The 22,685-nt window shown below is 36.7% G+C and overlaps 1 protein-coding gene across 14 annotated transcripts in view; it reads right to left on the bottom strand.

The window, feature by feature from the left end:
- The window catches only part of STXBP5 (syntaxin binding protein 5), a 151,039-nt gene that overhangs the window by 13,844 nt on the left and 114,510 nt on the right, over positions 1-22,685 (bottom strand). For 12 of the 14 annotated variants that reach the window (XM_054722513.1, XM_054722520.1, XM_054722511.1 and 9 more), the window contains 2 exons: positions 13,860-13,910; positions 8,233-8,472 (listed from right to left, as the gene is read on the bottom strand). In XM_054722513.1, the coding sequence (XP_054578488.1) occupies positions 8,233-8,472; positions 13,860-13,910 (291 nt within the window). The remainder of the gene's footprint in view (positions 1-8,232; positions 8,473-13,859; positions 13,911-22,685) is intronic. The other 2 variants (XM_054722510.1, XM_054722509.1) reach the window with 1 other exon arrangement.

A 22,685-nucleotide genomic window follows, 5' to 3' on the forward strand; every position in this document is an offset into this window, starting at 1 on the left:
GAAATTCTGAATTCACTCATCCTGGACACCTGCACAGACACCCCAGCAGTGTAACTTCAGTGCCAGGGCCCCTCAAAGTATGTCAGAGCTCTGTGCCAGCAAACTCACTGCCACAGATGTGCACATTTCCAAAGGGCAGGCACTCTGAGCCCATATATCCACAGGGTCCTCTGGGGGGCTGCTTTGAGCCCCTGCTGGGTGTGATTCTGTACAGACAAGGACGCGCTGCCCTGCAGTAGAAATCTCTGAACTCCTTCCTCCTGAATAACTGCCCACATACACCCCAGCTGCTTAACTTTAGCGCCAGGGCCCCTCAAAGTGAGTCAGCTCTGCGCAGGCAAACGCACCGCCAGTCCGCGCGCATTTCCAATGGGCAGGCACCCTGAGCCCATCTATCCACAGGGTGCTTGTGGAAGCTGCTGTGAGTTCTTGCTGGGTGTGATCTTGGACAAACAGGGGCGCACTCCCCCTGGCAGTAGAAATTCTGAATTCACTCATCTTGGATACCTGCACACAGATGCCTCAATTACACGGCTTCAGTGCCAGGGCCCGTCAGAGTACTTCAGCGCCCCTCGCTGGCAAATGCACCGCGGGTGCCCCTGTGATCCTCCACTGGGAGCGAGCGCACATCCACCACAGGTGCAGCAGAAAAGCTGAGTCTGCTCACCCTACAAGTACAGAACTCTGGACACCACAGTCACGCCTTTCCAGAAAGCAGGCCTCCTGAGACCCATCACCCCAACAGACAGTTCCTGGGTACCACTGTGAGCCCCCACTGGACACATGCAATTTCAATCAAGGGCACAAGACAGCAAAAATTGGGACACCCCCCTCCACGGCTGCTGACTTCTAGACACTGCAGTTGTACCTTTCCAGCTCACAGGCCTACATCAAGAGAACCCAAATAGCTCAAGTAGGGAGCTACACTAGATTACCAAGCCCAGGAGACATGAGAGATCACACCAGTAGCACCATCCCCAAAAGAACCTGATTATCAAACCAATCGGACCTACAATTAAAACGTTACAGAAAAACATAGGAAGACAAAAAAGCAATCCCCAAAGGAAAGAAAAAGAGGAATCATCAGAAAGGGAGTTAAATGAAATTGAGGCTAGCAGCATATCAGAAAAAGAATTCAGAGTAATGGTTATAAGGATGTTTAAACGGCTGGATGACAAATACACACAACTCAATGAGAACTACAAGGAGCTGAATGAGAATGTCACCAACATGAAAAGGAACCAAGAGGAGATGAAGAATGACATAGCTGCAATAAAGAACACAATGGAAGGCTTAAACAGTAGACTAGAAGAGGCTGAGGACCGCATCAGTGAATTAGAAGACGAGGTAGGAAAAAACACACAAACACAGCAGCAACTGAAAAGAAGACTTAAAAAGCAAGAGGAGAGCCCTAAGGGAGCTTTGGGACAACACAAAATGAAACAACATTCGCATAATAGGGGTACCAGAAAGAGAGGAAGAGAAGCAAGGAATAGAAAACCTGTTTGAAGAAATAATGACAGAAAACTTCCCTGATATTGGCAAGAAAAAAACTATGCAAGTCCAAGAAGTACATAGAGTCCCAAACAAGTTGAACCCCAAAAGACCGACACCAAGACACATCATAATTAAATTGGCAAACACCAACGACAAATTAAGAATCTTAAAGGCTGCCAGAGAGAAACAGAAAGTTACCTACAAGGGATCTCCTATTAGAATATCAACTGATTTCTCAACAGAAACACACCAGGTCATAAGGGAATGGAATGAAATTTACAAAGTGATGCAAAGCAAGGGACTGAATTCAAGAATACTATACCCAGTAAGGCTATCATTCAAAATTGAAGGTGGAATAAGGAGCTTCACAGACAAAACAGGACTAAGGGAGTTTATTACCACCAAACCAGCAATGCAAGAAATGCTGAAGGGTCTGCTGTAAAAAGATGAAATAGGAAGTGAAGAAGGAACACAGGGGTCAAGAATAAAAATGGCGGCAAACAAGTACCTACCAATAATAACTTTAAATGTAAATGGATTAAATGCCCCAATCAAAAGACATAGGGTAACTGAGTGGATAAGAAAACATGACCCATATATCTGCTGTATACAGGAAACCCACCTCAGAAAAAAAAACCGCAAACAGACTGATGGTGAAGGGATGAAAAAAGGTTTTTCAGGCAAATGGAAATGAAAAAAAAAGCTGGGGTAGCAATACTTATATTTGACAAATTAGATCTCAAAGTGAAGGACATAAAAAGAGAAAAGGAAGGCCACTTCATAATACTAAAGGAAGCAATCCAGTAAGAAGAAATAACTCTGGTAACATATACGCACCCAATACAGGAGCACCCAAATACATAAAAAAACTCCTGGAGGATATCAAGGGAGAGATTGACAGCAATACAATCATAGTAGGGGACTTTAATACCCCACTATCACCATTGGACAAATCCTCTAAACAAAAAATCAGCAAAGAAACATCAATCCTAAATGACTCACTAGACCAGATGGAATTAATCGACATCTTCAGAACATTTCACCCTAAAGCCACAGAATATACATTCTTCTCAAGTGCACATGGGTCATTTTCAAAGATAGACCATATATTGGGTCACAGGCAAAGTCTCTTCAAATTCAAGATAGAAATCATATCAAGCATCTTCTCAGATCACAATGGCATAAAACTGGAAATCAACTACAATAAAAACAATCCAAAAAAAATCAAATACATGGAAACTAAATAGCATGCTATTAAACAATGACTGGGTTAACAGAGAGATCAAAGAAGAAATAAAAAAAAAACCATCATGGCAACAAATGACAATGAAAACACAACAATCCAAAATCTATGGGACATAGCGAAAGCAGTCTTAAGAGGGAAGTTCTTGGCTCTACAAGCCTACTGCAAAAAACAAGAAAAAATGGTAATAAATTACCTAACCCTACAACTCAAAGAGTTAGAAAGAGAGCAACAAGAGAAGCCCAGTGTAAGCAGAAGGAAGGAAGTAATAAAGATCAGAGCGGAGATAAACGGCATAGAGACCAAAAAAACAATACAAAAGATCAACAAAACCAAGAGCTGGTTCTTTGAAAGGATAAACAAGATTGATGAACCTCTAGCAAGGCTCACCAAGAAGCAAAGAGAGAGGACCCAAATAAACAAAATCAGAAATGAAAGAGGAGAAATAACAACAGACCCCAACTAAATACTAAGGATTGTTAAAAAATACTATGAACAACTCTATTCCAACAAACTGGACAACCTGGAGGAAATGGACATATTCCTAGAAAAATACAACCTTCCAAAACTCAATCAGGAAGAATCTATACATCTCAATAAGCCAATAACTATGAAAGGAATTGAAGCATTCATCAAAAAGCTTCCAGCAAACAAAAGCCTGGGGCCAGACGGCTTCACAGGGGAGTTTTAACCAAACAGTCAAGGAAGAACTTAACCCTTTGCACTCGCTTGCTTTTTTCTCGATTCCTTTATTCTAATGCTAACCGTGTCGAGTCACACTCGACATCCGAGTGCAAAAGGTTAAACCTATCCTCCTCAGACTATTCCAAAAAATTCAAGAGGAACGAACACTTCCAAGCTCATTCTATGAAGCCAGCATCACCCTAATACCAAAACCAGATAAAGACAACACTATGAAAGAGAATTACAGACCAATATCCCTCATTAACATAGATGCCAAAATCCTCAACAAAATTCTAGCAAATCGAATTCAGCAGTATATCAGAAAGATCATACACCATGACCAAGTAGGATTTATCCCAGGAATGCAAGGATGGTACAATATCCGCAAGTCATTAAACGTGATACATCACATAAACAAAATGAGAGATAGAAACCACATAGTCATATCAATTGATGCAGAAAAAGCATTTGACAATATCCAACACCCATTTTTGATAAAAACTCTCAGCAAAGTGGGAGTAGAAGGATCATACCTCAACATAATAAAAGCCATATATGATAAACCCACAGCCAACATCATACTCAATGGGCAAAAACTAAAACCATTTCCCCTAAGAACAGGAACAAGACAGGGATGCCCACTATCACCACTCCTTATCAACATAGTACTGGAAGTTTTAGCCATTGCAATTAGACAAGAAGAAGAAATAAAAGGCATCCAAATTGAAAAAGAAGAAGTAAAGCTGTCCTTATTTGCAGATGACATGATATTGTACATAAAAACCCCAAAGACTCCATCAAAAAACTATGAGACTTAATAAATGAATTTGGCAATGTAGCAGGATACAAAATTAATGCCAAGAAATCTATGGCATTTCTACAGACCAATAGTGAACTTACAGAAAGAGAGACTAAAAAAGCAATCCCATTTACCATTGCACCAAAAAAATTAAGATACCTAGGAATAAAATTAACTAAGGAGGTAAAAGACCTATACGCAGAAAACTACAGGACACTAAAAAAAGAGATAGAGGAAGATGTAAACAGATGGAAGAACATACTATGTTCATGGATTGGTAGAATCAACATCATTAACTTGTCCATACTACCCAAAGCAATCTATAGGTTCAATGCACTTCCCATTAAAATACCAATGGAATATTTCACAGACCTAGAAAGAACTCTCCAAAAATTCATCTGGAATAAAAAAAGACCCCGAATAGCCACAGCAATCCTGAGAAAGAAGAACAAAGTAGGTGGGATCTCAATACCAGATTTCAAGCTGTATTACAAAGCCACTGTTCTCAAAACAGCCTGGTACTGGCACAAGAACAGACATATAGACCAATGGAATAGAATAGAGAACCCAGATATCGACCCAAACCACTATGCTCAATTAATATTTGACAAAGGAGGCATGAACATACAATGGAGTCAAGACAGTCTCTTCAATAAATGGTGTTGGGAAAATTGGACAGATACATGCAAAATAATGAAACTAGACCACCAACTTACACCATACACAAAAATAAACTCAAAATGGATCAAGGACTTAAATATAAGACAGGAAACCATAAAAATACTAGAGGAATCCACAGGCAGAGAAATCTCAGACATATGCCAAAGCAATTTCTTCACAGATACTGCTCCTAGGGCAATGGAAACTAAAGAGAAAATGAACAAATGGGACTACATCAAAATAAAAAGCTTTTGCACAGCAAAAGAAACCATCAACAAAACAAGAAAGCCCACTGTATGGGAGAACATATTTGCAAATGTTATCACTGATAAAGGTTTAATCTCCAACATCTACAGGGAACTTATACAACTTAATAAAAGGAAGATAAATGATCCAATAAAAAAAATGGGCAACTGACCTAAATGGAATCTTTTCGAAAGAAGACAGAAGGAAGGCCAAGAGGCATATGAAAACATGCTCAAAGTCACTAATTATCCGAGAGATGCAAATCAAAAGGACAATGCGGTACCAACTCACACCTGTCAGAATGGCTATCATCAACAAATCAACAAATGACAAATGCTGGCGAGGATGCGGAGAAAAAGGAACCCTCATACACTGTTAGTGGGAATGCAGACTGGTGCAGCCACTGTGGAGAACAGTATGGAGTTTCCTCCAAAAACTAAAAATGGAACTCCCATTTGACCCTGTAATCCCACTTCTAGGAATATATCCCAAGAAACTAGAAACACCAATCAGAAAGGATATATGCACCCCTATGTTCACAGCAGCACAATTCACCATAACTAAGATTTGGAAACAGCCTAAATGACCATCAGCAGATGAGTGTATTAGAAAACTATGGTACATCTACACAATGGAATATTACACTGCTATAAAAAAGGAATTATTACCATTTGCAGCAGCATGGATGGACCTGGAGAGCATTATGTTAAGTGAAATAAGCCAGGCAATGAAAGAAAAATACCACATGATCTCACTCATTTACAGAAAATAAAGAACATTATAATCTGATGAACAAAAAGATAGACACAGAGGCAGTAAAGCACCCAACAGACTGTCAAATTACAGCGGAAAGGCTGGGGAGTGTTGGAGATGGGGGGAAAGAGATCAACCAAAGGACTTGTATGCATGCATATAAGCACAACCAATGGACACAAGACCCTGGGGGGGTGGGGGGTGGGATGAGGGCATGTGACAGCTGGTAGGGGAGGCTGGGGGAAGGTCTATGGGGGAAAAAAAAGGAGATATATGTACTACTATATGTAATACTTTAAACAATAAAATAAAATTTAAAAAAAAGTTCTGGTTATCTGAAACTCAAATTTATCTGGACATCTTGCACTTTATTTGCTAAGTCTGGTAATCTTAGTGTATAGCCCAAATTTGGCAAGTAGACAATTTAACTATTTTAAACAGTGTGCTAATTTGGGAATTGTTTTTAACACATATGAACATATATGAGCTATAGTAATGCCAGTATGTGGATTTTTCTGAAAAAATGTAACAAGATAATATTTAAATATATGCATGTCCTATAGTTAGCAGGATTTTATGTTTTCCAGCAGAGTATTAGTAATTATTGGGTTCTCCTCTTGAAGGAAAAAACAAAACAAAACATGGAACAAAGTAGAGAAACCCATCTGCTTAAAAAATACCTCATTTCTCACAGATAACATGGTATGAATGTCTGTTGTATTTTAAAATTGGTACCTCATTAAAAAATAAACCTCCAAGATTCCACCACTGAGAATGAACTCAAAGATTTCCTCTTAATTATGACAATTATTTTTATATCAAAGTAAATTAACAGCAAATATGATTTTATTGCAAGTTGAAAAATACCTTAAATATTTTTGTAGTTAATAGTACATTATCTATATTTAGTCCTTCTCTCATTTTTATTTATTGGGAATATTTATATCTTATTACAAACTAATGCATGCTTGTTGTAGAAAATTCAGAAATGACTAATCAGTAAAAAGAAAATAAAAATTATCCACAATCCCACTATTCAGTGATAATTACTATTAACATTTTGATTTTTATCTTTCAATTTTTTTTCTCTATACACTTAGCTGTTGCTTACTAATAAAAATGAGATTAACAAGAATATTATCATTATGTAAACTTTTCTAACTAGGCATGGAGTAGTATACACTCAAGTATTTACTGAGCTGAATGTATAAATCAAACTTCCTTTAATGTAAAGATAGTTCAAAAATGAACATTAACACATAATTACACTTTAATTCTAAATTCCAAATATTATTAAAGTCCACTCTATAAACAAGAGATAAGAGCAAGATCACATTTTTTCCTATCTAGATCAGCATTAACTAGCAATGGAAACCAGAATTCTGTTATTTCCAGACCTGTATGTAGACTCCACATACATTTGGTAAAATTTAATCTCATTTTCAATATATGAAGACTATATTTTTTCTTCTTAAAATTTGCTATTAAGTCACATTTCCCTAATACTTTAAAGAAGAAAAATAATCTATTTTAAAACTTCATACTTAGAGGTTAAAAATAGTCAGATTTATGCCCGGCTGGCGTGGCTCAGTGGTTCAGCATCGACCTATGAACCAGGAGGTCACAGTTTGATTCTAGGTCAGGATATATGCCAGGGTGGTAGGCTTGATCCTAGTAGGGGGCATGTAGGAGGTAGTCGATCAATGATTCTCTCTCATCACTGAAGTTTCTATCTCTCCCTTCCTCTCTGAAATCAATAAAAATATATTAAAAAATAGATTTATAATATCTAAAAATGTTTATATAATGTTTTTCTCTCCTAAATATGTAACAACCTTGTGCTTATAGAACATGTATTTTCAAGTATTCTGGAATGTATCAGAATAAGTCCCTCCCCGCTTCCCCCCCAATTTTCTTTTCAGAGAGGAAGGGAGAGCAGGATAGAAACATCACGCGCCCCCATAGGGGATGGAGCCCGCAACCCAGGCATGTGCCCTGACCAGGAATCACACTGGGACCTCTTGGTTGCTGGGTTGACACTCAAACACTGAACCACACCTGGCCGGGCTCCCCATTTTCTTAGCTAGAAATAATTTTAGACATGATCTTAGAGTTTAAAAAGTGCAAAACCTGAACAGCTGTAGTATTAAATGATAGTCTTCAATCTTATTCCATGTATTCCTTTGTTAAAAGCATAAGACTGTAATGTAACTATCCCCATTTAGTTTATTTTAGAATTATTATATTTTAGAATTATTAGATTCATTCAAAAATGAAAAGCAAAGGCATCTATTATATTATAGTAAATCAAACTCAGTTCAATATCAGTGCAGCACTGGAGCAGACTTACCACTTGGAGACACAATTACTGGCTGAAGAAGTCTTTGCTCTCCTCCTGGGGGAAGGTTCAGTGCAATGACAAGCACTGTCCCCAGTGTAGTACCCACCCATAAGCAGGGGGAAGGAGACGAATCCGCCTTTCGAGTAAAAGTTTCACAAAAATGGAGAGCAGAGATGGCTTCTCGAGATTCTTTATCAATGCTGGTTACGCTTGAACTCCGGGACCGGCTGAAGGAATTATCTTTCACATCTAAAGTGATTTGAAATGTGAGAGTTCTCAAATTATAAAATATCATTTTTTTGGGTATAAATTTGGCTAAATAGTTAATCTGCAAAAAGACAACACATTTAATTTTAATATTTTAACTGGAAAGAAAACTATTTACTTTTATGCTACTAATTTTTTTCATTTGCTCAAATATAAAATGGCAAATGGAAAAACCCCATACTTCATTGAGAATCATTGATCGGCTTCCTCCTGCACGCTCCCCACTGGGGATCAAGCCTGAACCCTGGCATGTGCTCTTGAACAGAATCGAACCTGCAACTCTTCAGTCCGCAGGCGGACACTCTATCCACTGAACCAAACCGGCTAGGGCGGTATCTTTAATTTTCTACATTTAAAAATGCATTTAGAAGTACTCTGATTCTACCTTCAAATTTATTATATGATGCATTTTTCCCCAAATCTGTCCCTATGAAAGCCTTTATGCATAAAATTTAGCTTTCATTTTTCTTGAATGCCATTTTAAATGTACTCCACACTCATCTAAGGCATTTTTCATCACAATGTGTAACTGGTATCAGGTATATACCCTGTTCCCAGCTGTCTGTAATGACAGGGATACTTGTAAATTATACTAATACACCCTCTCTTGATTTTAGCCACCTTCTTCTTTGAGGCCAATCTCAAGTCTGTCTTAAGTCCTGGCCTCTTATCTCTAGGAAATGCATTTTGAAATGCTTATGGGAATTTTTTCTATGTTTCACTATGCAAAATCAAAACACAACACTTCCCTAAAACTCTAAATTCTTCTAATAGCATTACTTATGTTAACAACACACCAGTCTTCCAAGGGAACAACACTTAAATGAGTTGCAATTTTGGTTCTTCCCTTTCACTTTACCTATATATCCATGGTTTGCTAACATCTATGTTGTTTTTATTTCAATGTTGTTTTTACTCTTTCTATAATCAATCAACTCCCATTACTAGAAGTTCAGGCCTTCATAGACTACTGCACAATTTCCAAGTAATCTCCCCACCTGCACTATCACTGTTCCAACACAAGCCAGTTAAATGATATTAATGTACAGTTGCAATTCTATCATTTCTATTTTTAAAATCTTCAGCGGTTCCTCTTCACTGATCACGCCTATAATCTTATTCAAGTTTTTAAGACTCTCCACAAAATACCTCCAACCTACCCTCCCAGCCCTATCTTCTAATGCTGCACTGCTTCAGTTTATTGTGGGAAACAAATCGAGCCATTCAGTGTTCTCCAAACACACTCTGCACTTACATTTACACTTTTGCTTGTGATTGTGTCCTTGCCTCACCATTTCTTTATCTTTCAAGATTGTGCCTATTCTCCTTCTCAGGTAACGTAATCTTCATGAAGTTTATCCTGATTCTTAAAACCATATAGTTTTTCTTCTGAATCTCGGTATCTTTTTATCTCTTCTATTGCACTAATAGTACATTTTTCTGTAGATACTTCTGACTTGTCTGAGGCCTCACTCTAAAGTGACGGTAAGTTTCCTGATATAAGTAAGGGCTGTGACGTTTTGATACCTTGCATATGAAAATAATAAATACTTGCTGAACATATATCTATAGTTGAAAGTATGTAAACCAATGCATTTCTGCTGCACATTGGGATGTATTAAAATTTCTAGTAGTGCCTACATACAATAAACCATTCCTCAAATCACATGCTTTCAATACTACCATGAAATAAATGACTTCGTCATGTCATGAAAAAAAAAAAATGTTCGTCTTCTAAGTTGTATTTTATGAAGTAAAAAAGATATCATTGAATCCTATTTATGCCAAGAGCTTTTTATAATCAAATTTAGACTCACAGATTAAAAAATACTCCCCCAAATCATAATGATATACAACAATTTGATTTTGGCTAGCCTCTGAAAACAATAAAGCTACTAGTTATGACAACAGTATAGGACATTTCTAAATATAGTTTCTAAAAATGTCTTTCTTTTGCCTGAGATTATAATTCCTGTTACAGACTATGACACAGTAAAAAAGAACTTACTGTAAATGAAACAACTTTCCATAAACAATAGCTCATTGGGAATTTGTAATATAATACTGATTCAAATGTTAAATCTTAATAGTTTCCAAAGTTATTTTGATAAAATAACAGAAAATTTAAATTTACTTTGCAATAATAAAAATGTTTAATTTGTTGCTTTAATGAAAATATACACACAAAATGAATGAACATATATTTTCAGTTGTGACCTAGTGATAAAACTGGAAATCAATGATACAAGAAAATTTGATAATATAAATTTCAATGTAAATTAAGCTATATGAAAACTCTGATATTTATTAAAGTTACATAGATGACTTGCAACAATCTATAATTCAAATATTAATTTGTAGGCCAAATAAACAGTTTTAATTAATAAACTAATTTAACCATATAAATTTCATAAACTACAAATTCACACGTATTATGACTTCTCTTTAAAAATTAGATTACCAAAGGAATGCCTAAGGCTAGATCAAATGGGAAAACGTGAATCAGGATCAACTTTGAACTTACAGAATTAGACTGCTTATTTAATCTGCCTAGAACTGTTTGGATACAAGAATTTCTAGCAGTTCATGAATTACAACATCTTCTGACTGCTATTTAGTTACATGTTGTGAGTCTTTGTGGCTTGAATTTTAGAAATTGGGCAAGATAAACACATGGAATAGAAATTTAAATTTTAGTAACAAGAGCAGAAATGAAAATAACTACCAGTAAAGAAGGCTACCAGGTGCTATATGCTATCACAGAGCTTTACATTTTATTGAATCCACATAACAACCCTGAAAAGTATTATCATCATAATTTAACAAATAATAAAACAGAGGTTCAGACAGATTAAATGACTTGCCCAGTATGACAAAGCTATTTAATGGAAGAGTTCGGATTTGTGCCCATGTCCAAAACTTTCTACTAGACAACTCCCGATAGACATGGGTTAGTCCTATCACCAAGACACAGCATACAAGTGGAAGGTTTTGGTTAATATTGAGTATTAAAGTTCAGTCTTTAGACACACACGCACACACAGACACAAAACACCTTGATGACGTGGTCTTTCTGGCAGACCTAAACTCAGATAAAATTTGTCTTTAAGGTCTTGACCCAGGGCTAGCAGATAACACCGTGTCATAAAATTGTTTCTCTCCTGTTTCTCCCGATGCCCAGAACATTACTTGTATACAGCATCCTCTCCTCCCCACAAAGAGCCTAATGCAGTGGTCGGCAAACTCATTAGTTAACAGAGCCAAATATCAACAGTACAACGATTGAAATTTATTTTGAGAGCCTAATTTTTTAAACTTAAACTTCTTCTAACACCACTTCTTCAAAATAGTCTCGCCCAGGCCGTGGTATTTTGTGGAAGAGCTACTACACTCAAGGGGCCAAAGAGCCGCATGTGGCTTGTGAGCCGCAGTTTGCCGACCACTGGCCTAATGCAAAAAAAAATTCTATATCCCCAAATCAAAACATAATGCCAAGAGGTAAATTTGTTCAGAGTAAAAATTAGGACAAAAACTAATTCCTAATTCACATTAAGGTATACAACAATTTGATGTTTTGCCTCCTGTGGCTGACATTTGAAAAGTGACATCAGAAGTCTAACAATATCATGCATGGTTCCTGAGTTGTGGGCCAGGGAATGTGGAGTGATGAGGCTATAGTGAAAGTGTAGTGTTCACAATTTCCCCATAAGCCAAAGTGGATTCTACTCACAGAAGCTTCCAGAGCTGAAGGACAGTCCAACAGCCTCGGCTGCTTCAGCAATACCTGGCAGCTTGAACCTATCAATTATAGCTGTTTTCCCCAATGACTTCCCAGCTAATATAAACAATTACCTGCTAAGAATCTTTATCAAAAAATAGTTCAGCAGCACAATGACTTGAAGAGAAATTACTTAGGCAACATGGAGACTGTTTCAAGGCATATATCAATCAAAATTATAATTGGCTTAGGGAATTTAAATATATGGGCACACAAGCTAAAACAAACTAAAGATGACTTATAAAAGCATGGAGTAAACACTTAGATTAACTTATTTACATAAGGTATAACAATGTTCCAAAAATAATTATGATATTTTTACTAATTTAAAAGTATTTGCATATGTCTTTTCTCAGTTTTTAAGAAACTAAAAGGTATTTTAACTAGTGGTATTTCATGTTATTGAAATCATGGACCTCTTTGAGAGTCTGATGAAAACTCTGGATCCTCTTGTTGAAAAAAAAAAAGTATATTATAAGCCTCAGGTACAACTGGGTTCAAATTACATCCTTCATTTTTATAGTGAAGGGAACTGTCCCCTTCTCAAAACATATGTTACCATACATTCTAGGATTAATTCATGTTTCCCTAAACATCAGTGATACTACAGGTTTCTACTAAATTATTTTTCCTATGTTCGGGCATGGAACCCTTTACTAACAACAGCAGAAGATCTATGCCCACTCACTCATAATCACATACTTCCTATCAGTGTAACTGATATAAGACTATGATTTGAAGATATTAAATTAGTATGGTAAAACTGAGCAATACCTAAGTTTGTATTATGCATAAAAAGATAGTCAAGGAATCTAGAGAATAGTGAGAAGATGAGATGGGTGAGCAAATTCAAAGAAGAAAAACCTAGTTATTTCCAAGACAAAGATGGGTGATATCATCCTTATACAGTCATACTTATTCAATTAAAGGCAATACAAATTTCTGAAATTAAAAAATGTGTTTAAAAAGAAACCATGCTTTATATTTATTACATAAAATCTTACTTTTATCTTTATTGAAATTTCATTTGTCCCTATTGTGGGAAATCAGGGAGCTGTTTTTAAGTGGCATATAAAGCAAAAGGAATTTGTGAACATATTCACTCTGCCTTCTTAATGGACTAGAAAAAGTGCTCTAGAAAAAGATATATTTCCCAACTTATTATCAACAAAAAGTTCTTCATATGAGTTATTATAATACAAAAACCTTATAATTTATTTTGAAAATATTAAATTCTTATCAAATTTAGAAATTGTAGAATTCAAATTAAGTTTTCAGGTGGTTAAATGTGATGTAACAACTTTTAATAGAAATTAATCTGAAATTGCACAAATCTTAATCTTATACTAAATTTTATTTAGATATGAAGTATGAGAGGACTAAGGAAATGTATTATTCTATTTTACTTGATTTCATAATTATATTTCATAATTTACTGATGGTTTTTAAAGGCCACCAATTCTTTAATATCTTAGTCATTTTAAATTTGATTTCTGATGAAAATATAATTTATGATAATTTTAAATTTTCTGATTTTCTTGTCTTCCAATTAAAGGGAGTTTAACTATGGATTTTTATTTATTTTACTTACCTAAGTCAGGCTTTAGGTCAGTAGGCAAGCTTAACTTCCTTGACATCTTTGCTGAAAAATAAAATGCATTTTTAAACTTCTGAACAATCTTTGATTGATATTTATTAATACCAACTGCTCTTGAAGATAGAAGCAAATGTTTATTACTAAATCTAGACGCTAAGATAATTGAAATGATTAATAATATTATGGGTGGAAAGTAAATCTTATTTTCAACTTTTTAAAAAGTATGTACTTACTTGCTATAATATCTTTTCATGTTTGAAGCTCTTACTTCAACAAGGAAGCCTTTTATATTCTGTTAATTATTCCTTAGGCTCAAAGGAAAGAGGCTTTTCTAAGAGAAGCAAGGTCATTTCTCAGAAGGAAGGTAAGGACAATAGAGGCATAAGACTGAGTTTGGGTAAGTGATGTAATAAAATTGCTCTATCTCATCTTCATAGCTATTGAATTCATTATTTTTAGGTTAATTTCTAGAATCTAGGACAAATCTGTATGTACAACCAAATGAAGGCATTTGATTACATTATAAAATGTTCGGGTCAACCATTTGATATAAATTAACACCTCTATTTACATTTCAGCAAAAAAATAAAAAAAAATTAAAAAAACCCAAAACAAAACAAAGTCATGCTCAGTCTAAAATTATAGTATTTACAAAAACGTAAACTGCAGATATTTGGATTTCTACTTAGTATTAGAATAATAGAAAAGCCTGCGTATGAACTTATTGAAATTCACTTTCCATCCTCACAATTAGTTATTGCATTCATCTAGGAAGTGATTTAAAGTTAGGAGCTGTTTAACTGTATCTATTACGTTAGTGCCAGTGCATGCGAAACAGAATAGTGCTTCCTATGTGAAATTTTAAAAAAGCATGTTTGTTAATACATGAGTGCGTATATCAGGTTAAATTTTGGACTGTTAGGAGATATTTAAAGCACAGACCCTGCTAGTCCACAAGGGCGCCATGTAAACAAAGAGAAATCCAGTCATAGAACATAACTTCCACATCTAAAAAAATGACAAATCCAGTGTTAGGAAAGAGGCATTAGGGAAACTGGGAAAGGATGGCGGCGGGTGGTGGGGGGGGGGGAGGGAAATAGTTTTCACTTCTAAACTTCATAATCTAATTAGCATCCTTTAAAAAACTACAATGGGTCATATATATATTCACCCCAACGTAATTTCATTTAAAAAATAAAATGCAATAGAAAACTAAAATAGCCAAATGAAATCTATGGTTACTTGACCTCATATAAATGGTTGCTATTGTATTTAATATCCAATTCCATTAAAATTAGAAGACATTATACCCCCAAACCATCTTCTAAAATGCAATATTAAACGTTTTGAATGAATTTCAACGTTTTCACTTAATATCATCCACATGCTATGTGAAGCAGAAAAATAAGTCTGGTTCAGTCTAAAGATGCTCTTGTTAGAATCAGATGATGTGGATGCCTCTCTGGACCCCACCATGCTGATCTGATGAAGTTATTCTAAGTCTCTGGACTAGTTCTGATCAAACTTGGAAGTGTACACCAATCAGCTGGGGGTCTTGTTAAATCAGATTCTGATCCTGTACCTGGGCGAGGGCCTGGGGTTCTGCACTTCTATCAAACTCCCAGAAGATGCTGCTGCTGCTGCTGGTCTCTGAACCACACTTAGAGCAGCAAGGTCCCTAAACTGAAAGCACTTTCAGGATAGGAAACAGGACTAATTCATTAACTCAGAGGGTATGTACATTAAGTCCACAACAAGCATTTCTTGAACAAATTTTAATAACTAGTTTAAATAAGGTAGAAGTGTAAAGTGTAGCAGTTAGAACTAGATTTAGAATCAGAATAAATCTGAGTTTGAATCTACTTCAACCAATTAGTAAGTAGGTGACCTTAAGCCAATCACTCTGCCTCTCTAAACCTTAAATTTCCTCCTCTGTAAAATGTAGAGAATAAGGCTCATTTCATAGCTTTGAGGAGTACATAAGATAATGAAAGCAAAGCACTGAGCATAATATATTATAGTATGGATTTGATAAATGTTAGTTATTATTTAATAAGCAAATGGAATATACTTTTTTTCATAAACTATAAAATGCTATACAGATGAACAATTTATATGACATTGTAAATAACCCAATGTTACTTTATTCTAATTCTATGGTAATATTCCAAATAACTAAGCATATGCTTTTAATCTCCTTTAGGATTTCTACTAGAAATTCTTCCATATAATTTTTCAGGTATTTTAAGAAATTAAGTTAACCCTCCCCATAAAAGTTTTTTTGGTTTGTTTGTTTGTTTATTTATTTATTTAGGTCTAGCACCACTTTGTTTCTCTAACATGTAAAGAATGGAATACAACTAACCAGCCTTCAAATACTTCAGTTGGTCTTATTTTTCAACATTTTAGAGGTTAAGACCACACACAAAAATGAATAGGCACGTTTTTTGAACATAGTAACTTTAATATAAATGTCACAAAATGATTTAACTATAAAGTCCATTATATATATACTAGAGGCCCGATGCATGAAGATTCGTGCAAGAATGGGCCTTCCTTTGCTTGGCTGTTGGCACTGCCTTCGCTCTGGCCCGGAGCCGCCTTTCTGCCTTCGCTCCGGAGCCGCCTTTCCGCCTTCCCACGCTGCCCAGAGGCCCGGAGCGGCTGGGGCAGTGTGGAACGCCTGCATCATCGCCATGGCGACGACGCAAGTGTCCTGCCCCTGGGCGCTCGGCACCCGCATATGCAAATTAACCCGCCATATTTGTTGGGTTAATTTGCAGACTCACTCCTGATTGGCTGGTGGGCATCGTGAAGGTACAGTCAATTTGCATCTTTCTCTTTTGTTAGTGTGTGTGTGTGTGTGTGTGTGTGTGTGTGTATATATATATATATATATATATATATATATATATATATATATGCCTAAGCAACCTTCTGACAGTCTGGTAGCTATGACATGCAATGCCCATCAGGGGGCAGATGCTCTGACTGGTAGTTATGATGTGCACTGACCATCAGGGGGCAGACGCTCAATGCAGAAGCGGCCAAGCTGCGGTGACTTGGCAGCTGCGGTTTTCAGGTGACGCACCTGGAACCAGAGAGAAGGAGCCTGATTCTGGGATGCGTTAACCGAGAACTGCCCTCTTGCAATCCGGGACCCCTTGGGGGATGTCGGAGGGCCAGTTTCGGCTCGATCCCTGCAGGCCAGGCAGAGGGACCCGTGCACCGGGCCTCTAGTTTCTTAATAAAACACTTTGCAACTGGAGACCCACAACCAGACCACCAACTCAATCACAGCAATCAGTCAAAAGACATTTAACCTTTTGCATTCGGATGTCGAGTGTGACTCGACACGGTTAGCATCGGTAGCAGGAATCGAGAAAAAGCTAGTGCAAAGGGTTAAGCTACATTGCTGTTATGTTTGCATATAATTGTAAGCAATCTCCTTGAATATAGAACTTGAAATTAAAAGATTAACCTATATTATTTAGTGTTAATTCTAGCTATTGATAAATATTATAAAAATAGGTACAGAACTAAGAGTTTTGAGGAGCAGAGTGAAAGTTATTGATCTATTAAATACTGGGCACATGCCAGGAATTGGTCAGAAGGCAAGGATTTCCTGCCCTCCAGGAGCTTACAGTCCATTACAGGAAACAAATAACTCTAAAACCACGTTGCCAGTACTACTAACAGAGGCAAGCACAATGTACTAATTTATACCTATCTCTGGCTGGAATACTTATGCTAAGACTGTGGGTTATTAAGATAAAGCCAGCAAGGAATAGTTTAGACTTCCTACATTTTTACAAAACAATATGTTTGCCAAACATTTTTGTTGACAGTATTTTTCTTTCGATATAAAATTTACATGTAAGTGCACAAATCTTAAATGTATATTCACTAAGTTTTAACCATGGATACACCCTGTAATTCAAAATCATAGCAGGATATATAACTTTATCATCACCCCAAAAAGGACACACATATTCCTTCCCAACCAATTCTTGCCCTTGTCCCCAGAAACAGCCACTGTTCTGATGCTTTTACCACCATTGATCAGTTTTGCCTATTCTAGAACTCCATATACATGAAATCATGGTATAAACTCTTAAGGCATCTTTCACTCAGGATGATGTTTTTAATCTTCTTTCCAAAATATTTTAAAGGTTAAATTCATTTTTCAATGCATAGAATGAGATTAGATGAAAAACAACAGTCTCAATTAATAGATTCATAGGCAGTATCAGATTATCATTTTCTTTCTGTTCTACACTCATGCATTTCATCTTTAAGCTTTTTTGAATTATGTGTTCTTTACAGAAATTTGGAAAATACAGAGAAACAGAAGATTAGGTCCTTATGAACGTCCATAATCAAGAACATTTTTGTATACTTCCTGCCAGTCCTTTCAAAATCCATTTTTATTTATACAGTTGAGATGAACTATAATATACAAATATTTCACAAACTTTTGTTTAGCTAAAAATAAAGAAAAACATGCATCAGAGAAAATCTAGTAATATACGAAAGTCCCAGCTCACAACTATATCTCCTTGAAACTCAAACTGTCCCATATTTTTATCATATTAAATGTAGCCGAGAAATCTGAAGCCAGATTATCACCTACCTTTGAATATAACTTGTCTATTTTTCATGGATGCTTATGTGGAGGGAGGAGGAAGAAGAAGGATGATGGTATGGGAGGGTTTAAATCCTTGGCATTTCACATTGTATAATTTGTATTTATCTGTCTTCAGGTTCCATAACCCTTTCTTCTGTAAATTTCCACCCAGTAAATTTATCATTACGGATATCAAACTTCTCAGTACTAACGTTTTTATTTTTAAAAACCTTTATTGTTGAAACTAATACATAAGTCCCCCTTTTTTCCCCAGTGACCTCTTCTACCCTTAACATTTTTATTTTATTCATTATAAAGTTTCTATTTTCTCCATCTGTTTAATCATTATGACTATTTTTTTTCCCTTTCAGTACTTGAACATATTATAGCAACTGCTTTAAAATCTTTGATTGCTAATTTCAACATTTAAGTCATCTTCAGGTCTGTTTCTACTGATTTTTAAATTCTTGACTATGTGTCATATCTTCCTTTTTATTGTGAATCTTATTTCACATGCCTAGGAACTTTTGACTAGATGCTGGACATAGTGGATAATACGTTGAAGGGAGTCCGGATTACATTGTCAACCTTAATAGGTGTTGAGTGTTGTTGTGCCATAAATTACCAGATCCTTTTGGTTTTATCAGGCTTGTTTTTTTCTTTGTTAGGGTGGGTCTATTTCAGTTTAAATTTAGTTTTAGGTTAGGGCTTTAAAGCTAAAAGTGATCCCTACTATTGAGAGATCTTTTTGTGACAACAGAATAACTGAGGTGCTCAGCAAAGTCTAAGGGCAACAACTCCTAGCACTACAGAATGACTGCTGTATTACAGGTCAGCTGTCAGCCTCAAAGCAGGTGGTTGCCACCAGGCCTTGTAGAATCAGCTCTGAGGCAAGGACCTGCACTGAATCCCCATACAAGACTTCCAGGAATTCCCATCTGAGAAGTTCCTCTCTAGTACCCTTCCTCGCAAATTCCAATCAATTCAGCAGCCTAGAACTTCAAACTCTGCCTGCTTATCTTAATGAAACTGCAACTCCACTTGGGTTCTACCCACTCTGTACTGTAGGAAAGTGTCTTGTGGCAGAAAGCTGGGGAAGACCGTGAGACTCACATTATATTTTTCCTTTCTCTTAAGGATGATAGTCCAGGATTGCTTGTTGCTCAGTGCCTGGAAAGAGCCTCATGTATTTTGACTAGTTTTATAGGGGGAGGCTAAGTTGCAAACCTAAGGTCTAACGTTGAAATTTAGGCTAAATGCTCCTACCTTTCAATTTTTGTGACTACTTCTGGGGGATATACTTGTTTTCAGCTCTGTTTAGTCTACCTCTTTGAGGGCAGATCCACTTCTAGAGAAGCTTTAGTCAGTCCGCTGGGACTAAACCCTGTAATTTGCTATTAATTTTACGATGAAGCGGTTGCAGACTTTATCCAGCAATTTTCTGATGCTCAGATTTTTACTTCTCAGGAGTCTCAGAAGCACTTGCCAACCCAGTTACTTGTCAGCTGAATTCACTGTACTTGTAAAGAGTCTTCTGCTCATGCTGTGACGTTATTCAAACTCCATCCAGGCTTTCAAACAGGAGACATAAGACTTACAAGAGTTCTTAGAAGACAGTCTTTTGTTCCCCCTCTTCTTCAACTGTGTATTCTTTAACTCCTGTCCCTTGCACTCAGTATCTTCCTTGTTTTAAAATCCTTTGTCAGTAGAGAGAATGAACTAGCTCTCTCTTTTCTATGCCTTTGTCCACAGCAGCAACAAAGGGAATGGTAGTAAAGAAGTTTCTTCAGTTTGAGGAAAACTGATAATCAGAGATATACCTCAGAAGGCTGTTAACTTGAGTCTTTGCTCTCTCTTCTTCTAAACCTGAATGAGGATATCAAGCTGGCTGGCTGAGTTAAGCAGTAAAGAGCTGCATTTGCTTGGCAGAAATAATGAAGTTATATCTGATCACAACCATCATGTCTGCAGCGGTAGTTTCAATACCAATGAAAAATGCGTGATGTTCAAGAAAAGCAAGTCTCAAGGCAAGAGGATTACTTGGACCATTATGCCATAGATGACAGTTTCATCACGATTGATTATTTTTAGTTCTTTGCAACTGTAGAAATCTTTGTAAAATTCCTCAATTATTGAGATTCTTATTGTTTCTTGAAATTAAACAGATGCTTGGTAATTTTCTTTCAGTTTTTCCACCCCCTGTGTTACACATCCTATTTTTATAAGGAGCGTTTTTTAAAAGAAAACAGAATCATAACTTCTGTTTAGAATGTGACTTTAACAGTAAACAGCATACTAATTCTAAAATGTAAAAGATCATTATTATGAGAGTATGAAGAAAATGCTAGAAAAAAAACACAAGTTGAATTTTGTGTATACTGAGAGATGTTCAATAATTACAATAAAGTGAAAATATCACTTTTCTCACCACCTACAGAGACCTAATACTACTTTCAAGGATAATGTTGAAATATATGACATTAAATAAAAACAATCAGAATAATAAAACAACTAAAAGTCAGCTTGTCGGATAGGGTAAAAATCCAAGGGGTGAAGTGGGACCAGAATGTAGAAATTCTCTTATTAGTTATAACACATTATTTTAATAGCCATTTGAATTAATAATGTAAATAGCATTAGTTCAATACATTTATATTCCATTAGTTTGGGAATAGAATTTATCTTACAAAATATTATATCTATATATGTATCTAGCATTTAATATGTGTTCAACAAACATGGTGATGAATGAATGAATAAATAAAAACTGTCACTGGAATTGTGCTTCTATAGAAAAATGATAAATTTCTTCATAAGTGAAATGAAGAGAAAAAGAGGGCAACTGAAGTACAAGGCTATTAATCATAAAGGTAAGTTTTGGAAATACAGAGCACATATCTATTACCTGAAATGAAGGGCGATCTTTAAAGGGATGCTAATACCTGAGTGGCAAATATTTGACAGTAACAAGTTCTTTTAATTATTGAATTTCTAGAGCTTTTGTCTACATTATTTTTCTATCCTCTGTTTGTTTTCCATAAATTCATAAAACTTAGTGTCTAGGATATCACCAGTTAAACTCTGCAACACCTCAAAGTTCATTTTCTACAGAATACATGGTATTATATACACTTAATATAATAAGTACTAGAAGCCCGTTGCACGAAGTTTCGTGCAATAGACCTTCCTTCACCTGGCTGCCAGCACCAGTTTTCCGCCAGCAGCAGTTTTCCTCTGGCCACCCGCCAACTGGAGCGCCTCCCGCCAGCGAGATCGGCCACCCCGAGAGGAACTCCGATCGGGGAGGCGCTCCAATCAGCGGGTAGCCAGAGGAAAACTGGTGCTGGCGGAAAACTGGTGCTGGCAGCCACGCAATCAGCCACCCCAAGTTCCGCCACTGGCACCTTCCGCCAGCTCCATCGGTCCTCCCGCAGTGCCGGCCATTGGGGCCAGCGGGAGGAACTCAGGAGTCCCCGCCCCCCGCTCCTCGTGCCAGCCCAATTGGCCACCCCGAGTCCCGCCCCCAGCCTGCCGCCAGCCCAATCATGAGCCTATCGGAGTGATGGTTATTTGCATACTTTCCTTTTATTAGGTAGGATTATGGGCTGAACATTGCCCCCAGAATTCTTATGTTGAAGCTGTAATCGTCAGCACCTCAAAATGTGACTTTATTTGGAAATAGGGCCTTTAAAGAGGTGATTACATTGAAATGAGGCCATTATGGGTGGGCCCTAATCCTTATAAGTAGAGGAAATCTGGACACAAAGAAACACCAGGGATGCAGCTATACAGAAGAAAGACTAAGTGAGGACACTTTGAGGAAGCAGCCATCAGCAAGGAGAGAGGCCTCGGAAGAAACCAAATCAGTCAACACCTAGATCTTGGACTTCTAGCCTCCAGAACTACTTTAGAGAAAATAAATTTCTGCTATTTAAGCAACCTAGTATATATTATTTTTGTTATGGTAGCCATAGCAAACTAATGGCAGAACGTAAATTGCCACATTAATAGTTCTGTTCAATGCCGAGACTGGTTTGGCTCAGTGGATAGAGCGTCGGCCTGTGGACTCAAGGGGGCTGGGTTCGATTCCGGTCAAGGGCATGTACCTTGGTTGCGGGCACATCCCCAGTAGGGGCTGTGCAAGAGGCAGCTGATCAATGTTTCTCTCTCATCGATGTTTCTAACTCTCTATC

This window comes from Eptesicus fuscus, chromosome 10, assembly GCF_027574615.1.
Source record: "Eptesicus fuscus isolate TK198812 chromosome 10, DD_ASM_mEF_20220401, whole genome shotgun sequence".
In the NCBI taxonomy this organism is placed as follows: domain Eukaryota; kingdom Metazoa; phylum Chordata; class Mammalia; order Chiroptera; family Vespertilionidae; genus Eptesicus; species Eptesicus fuscus.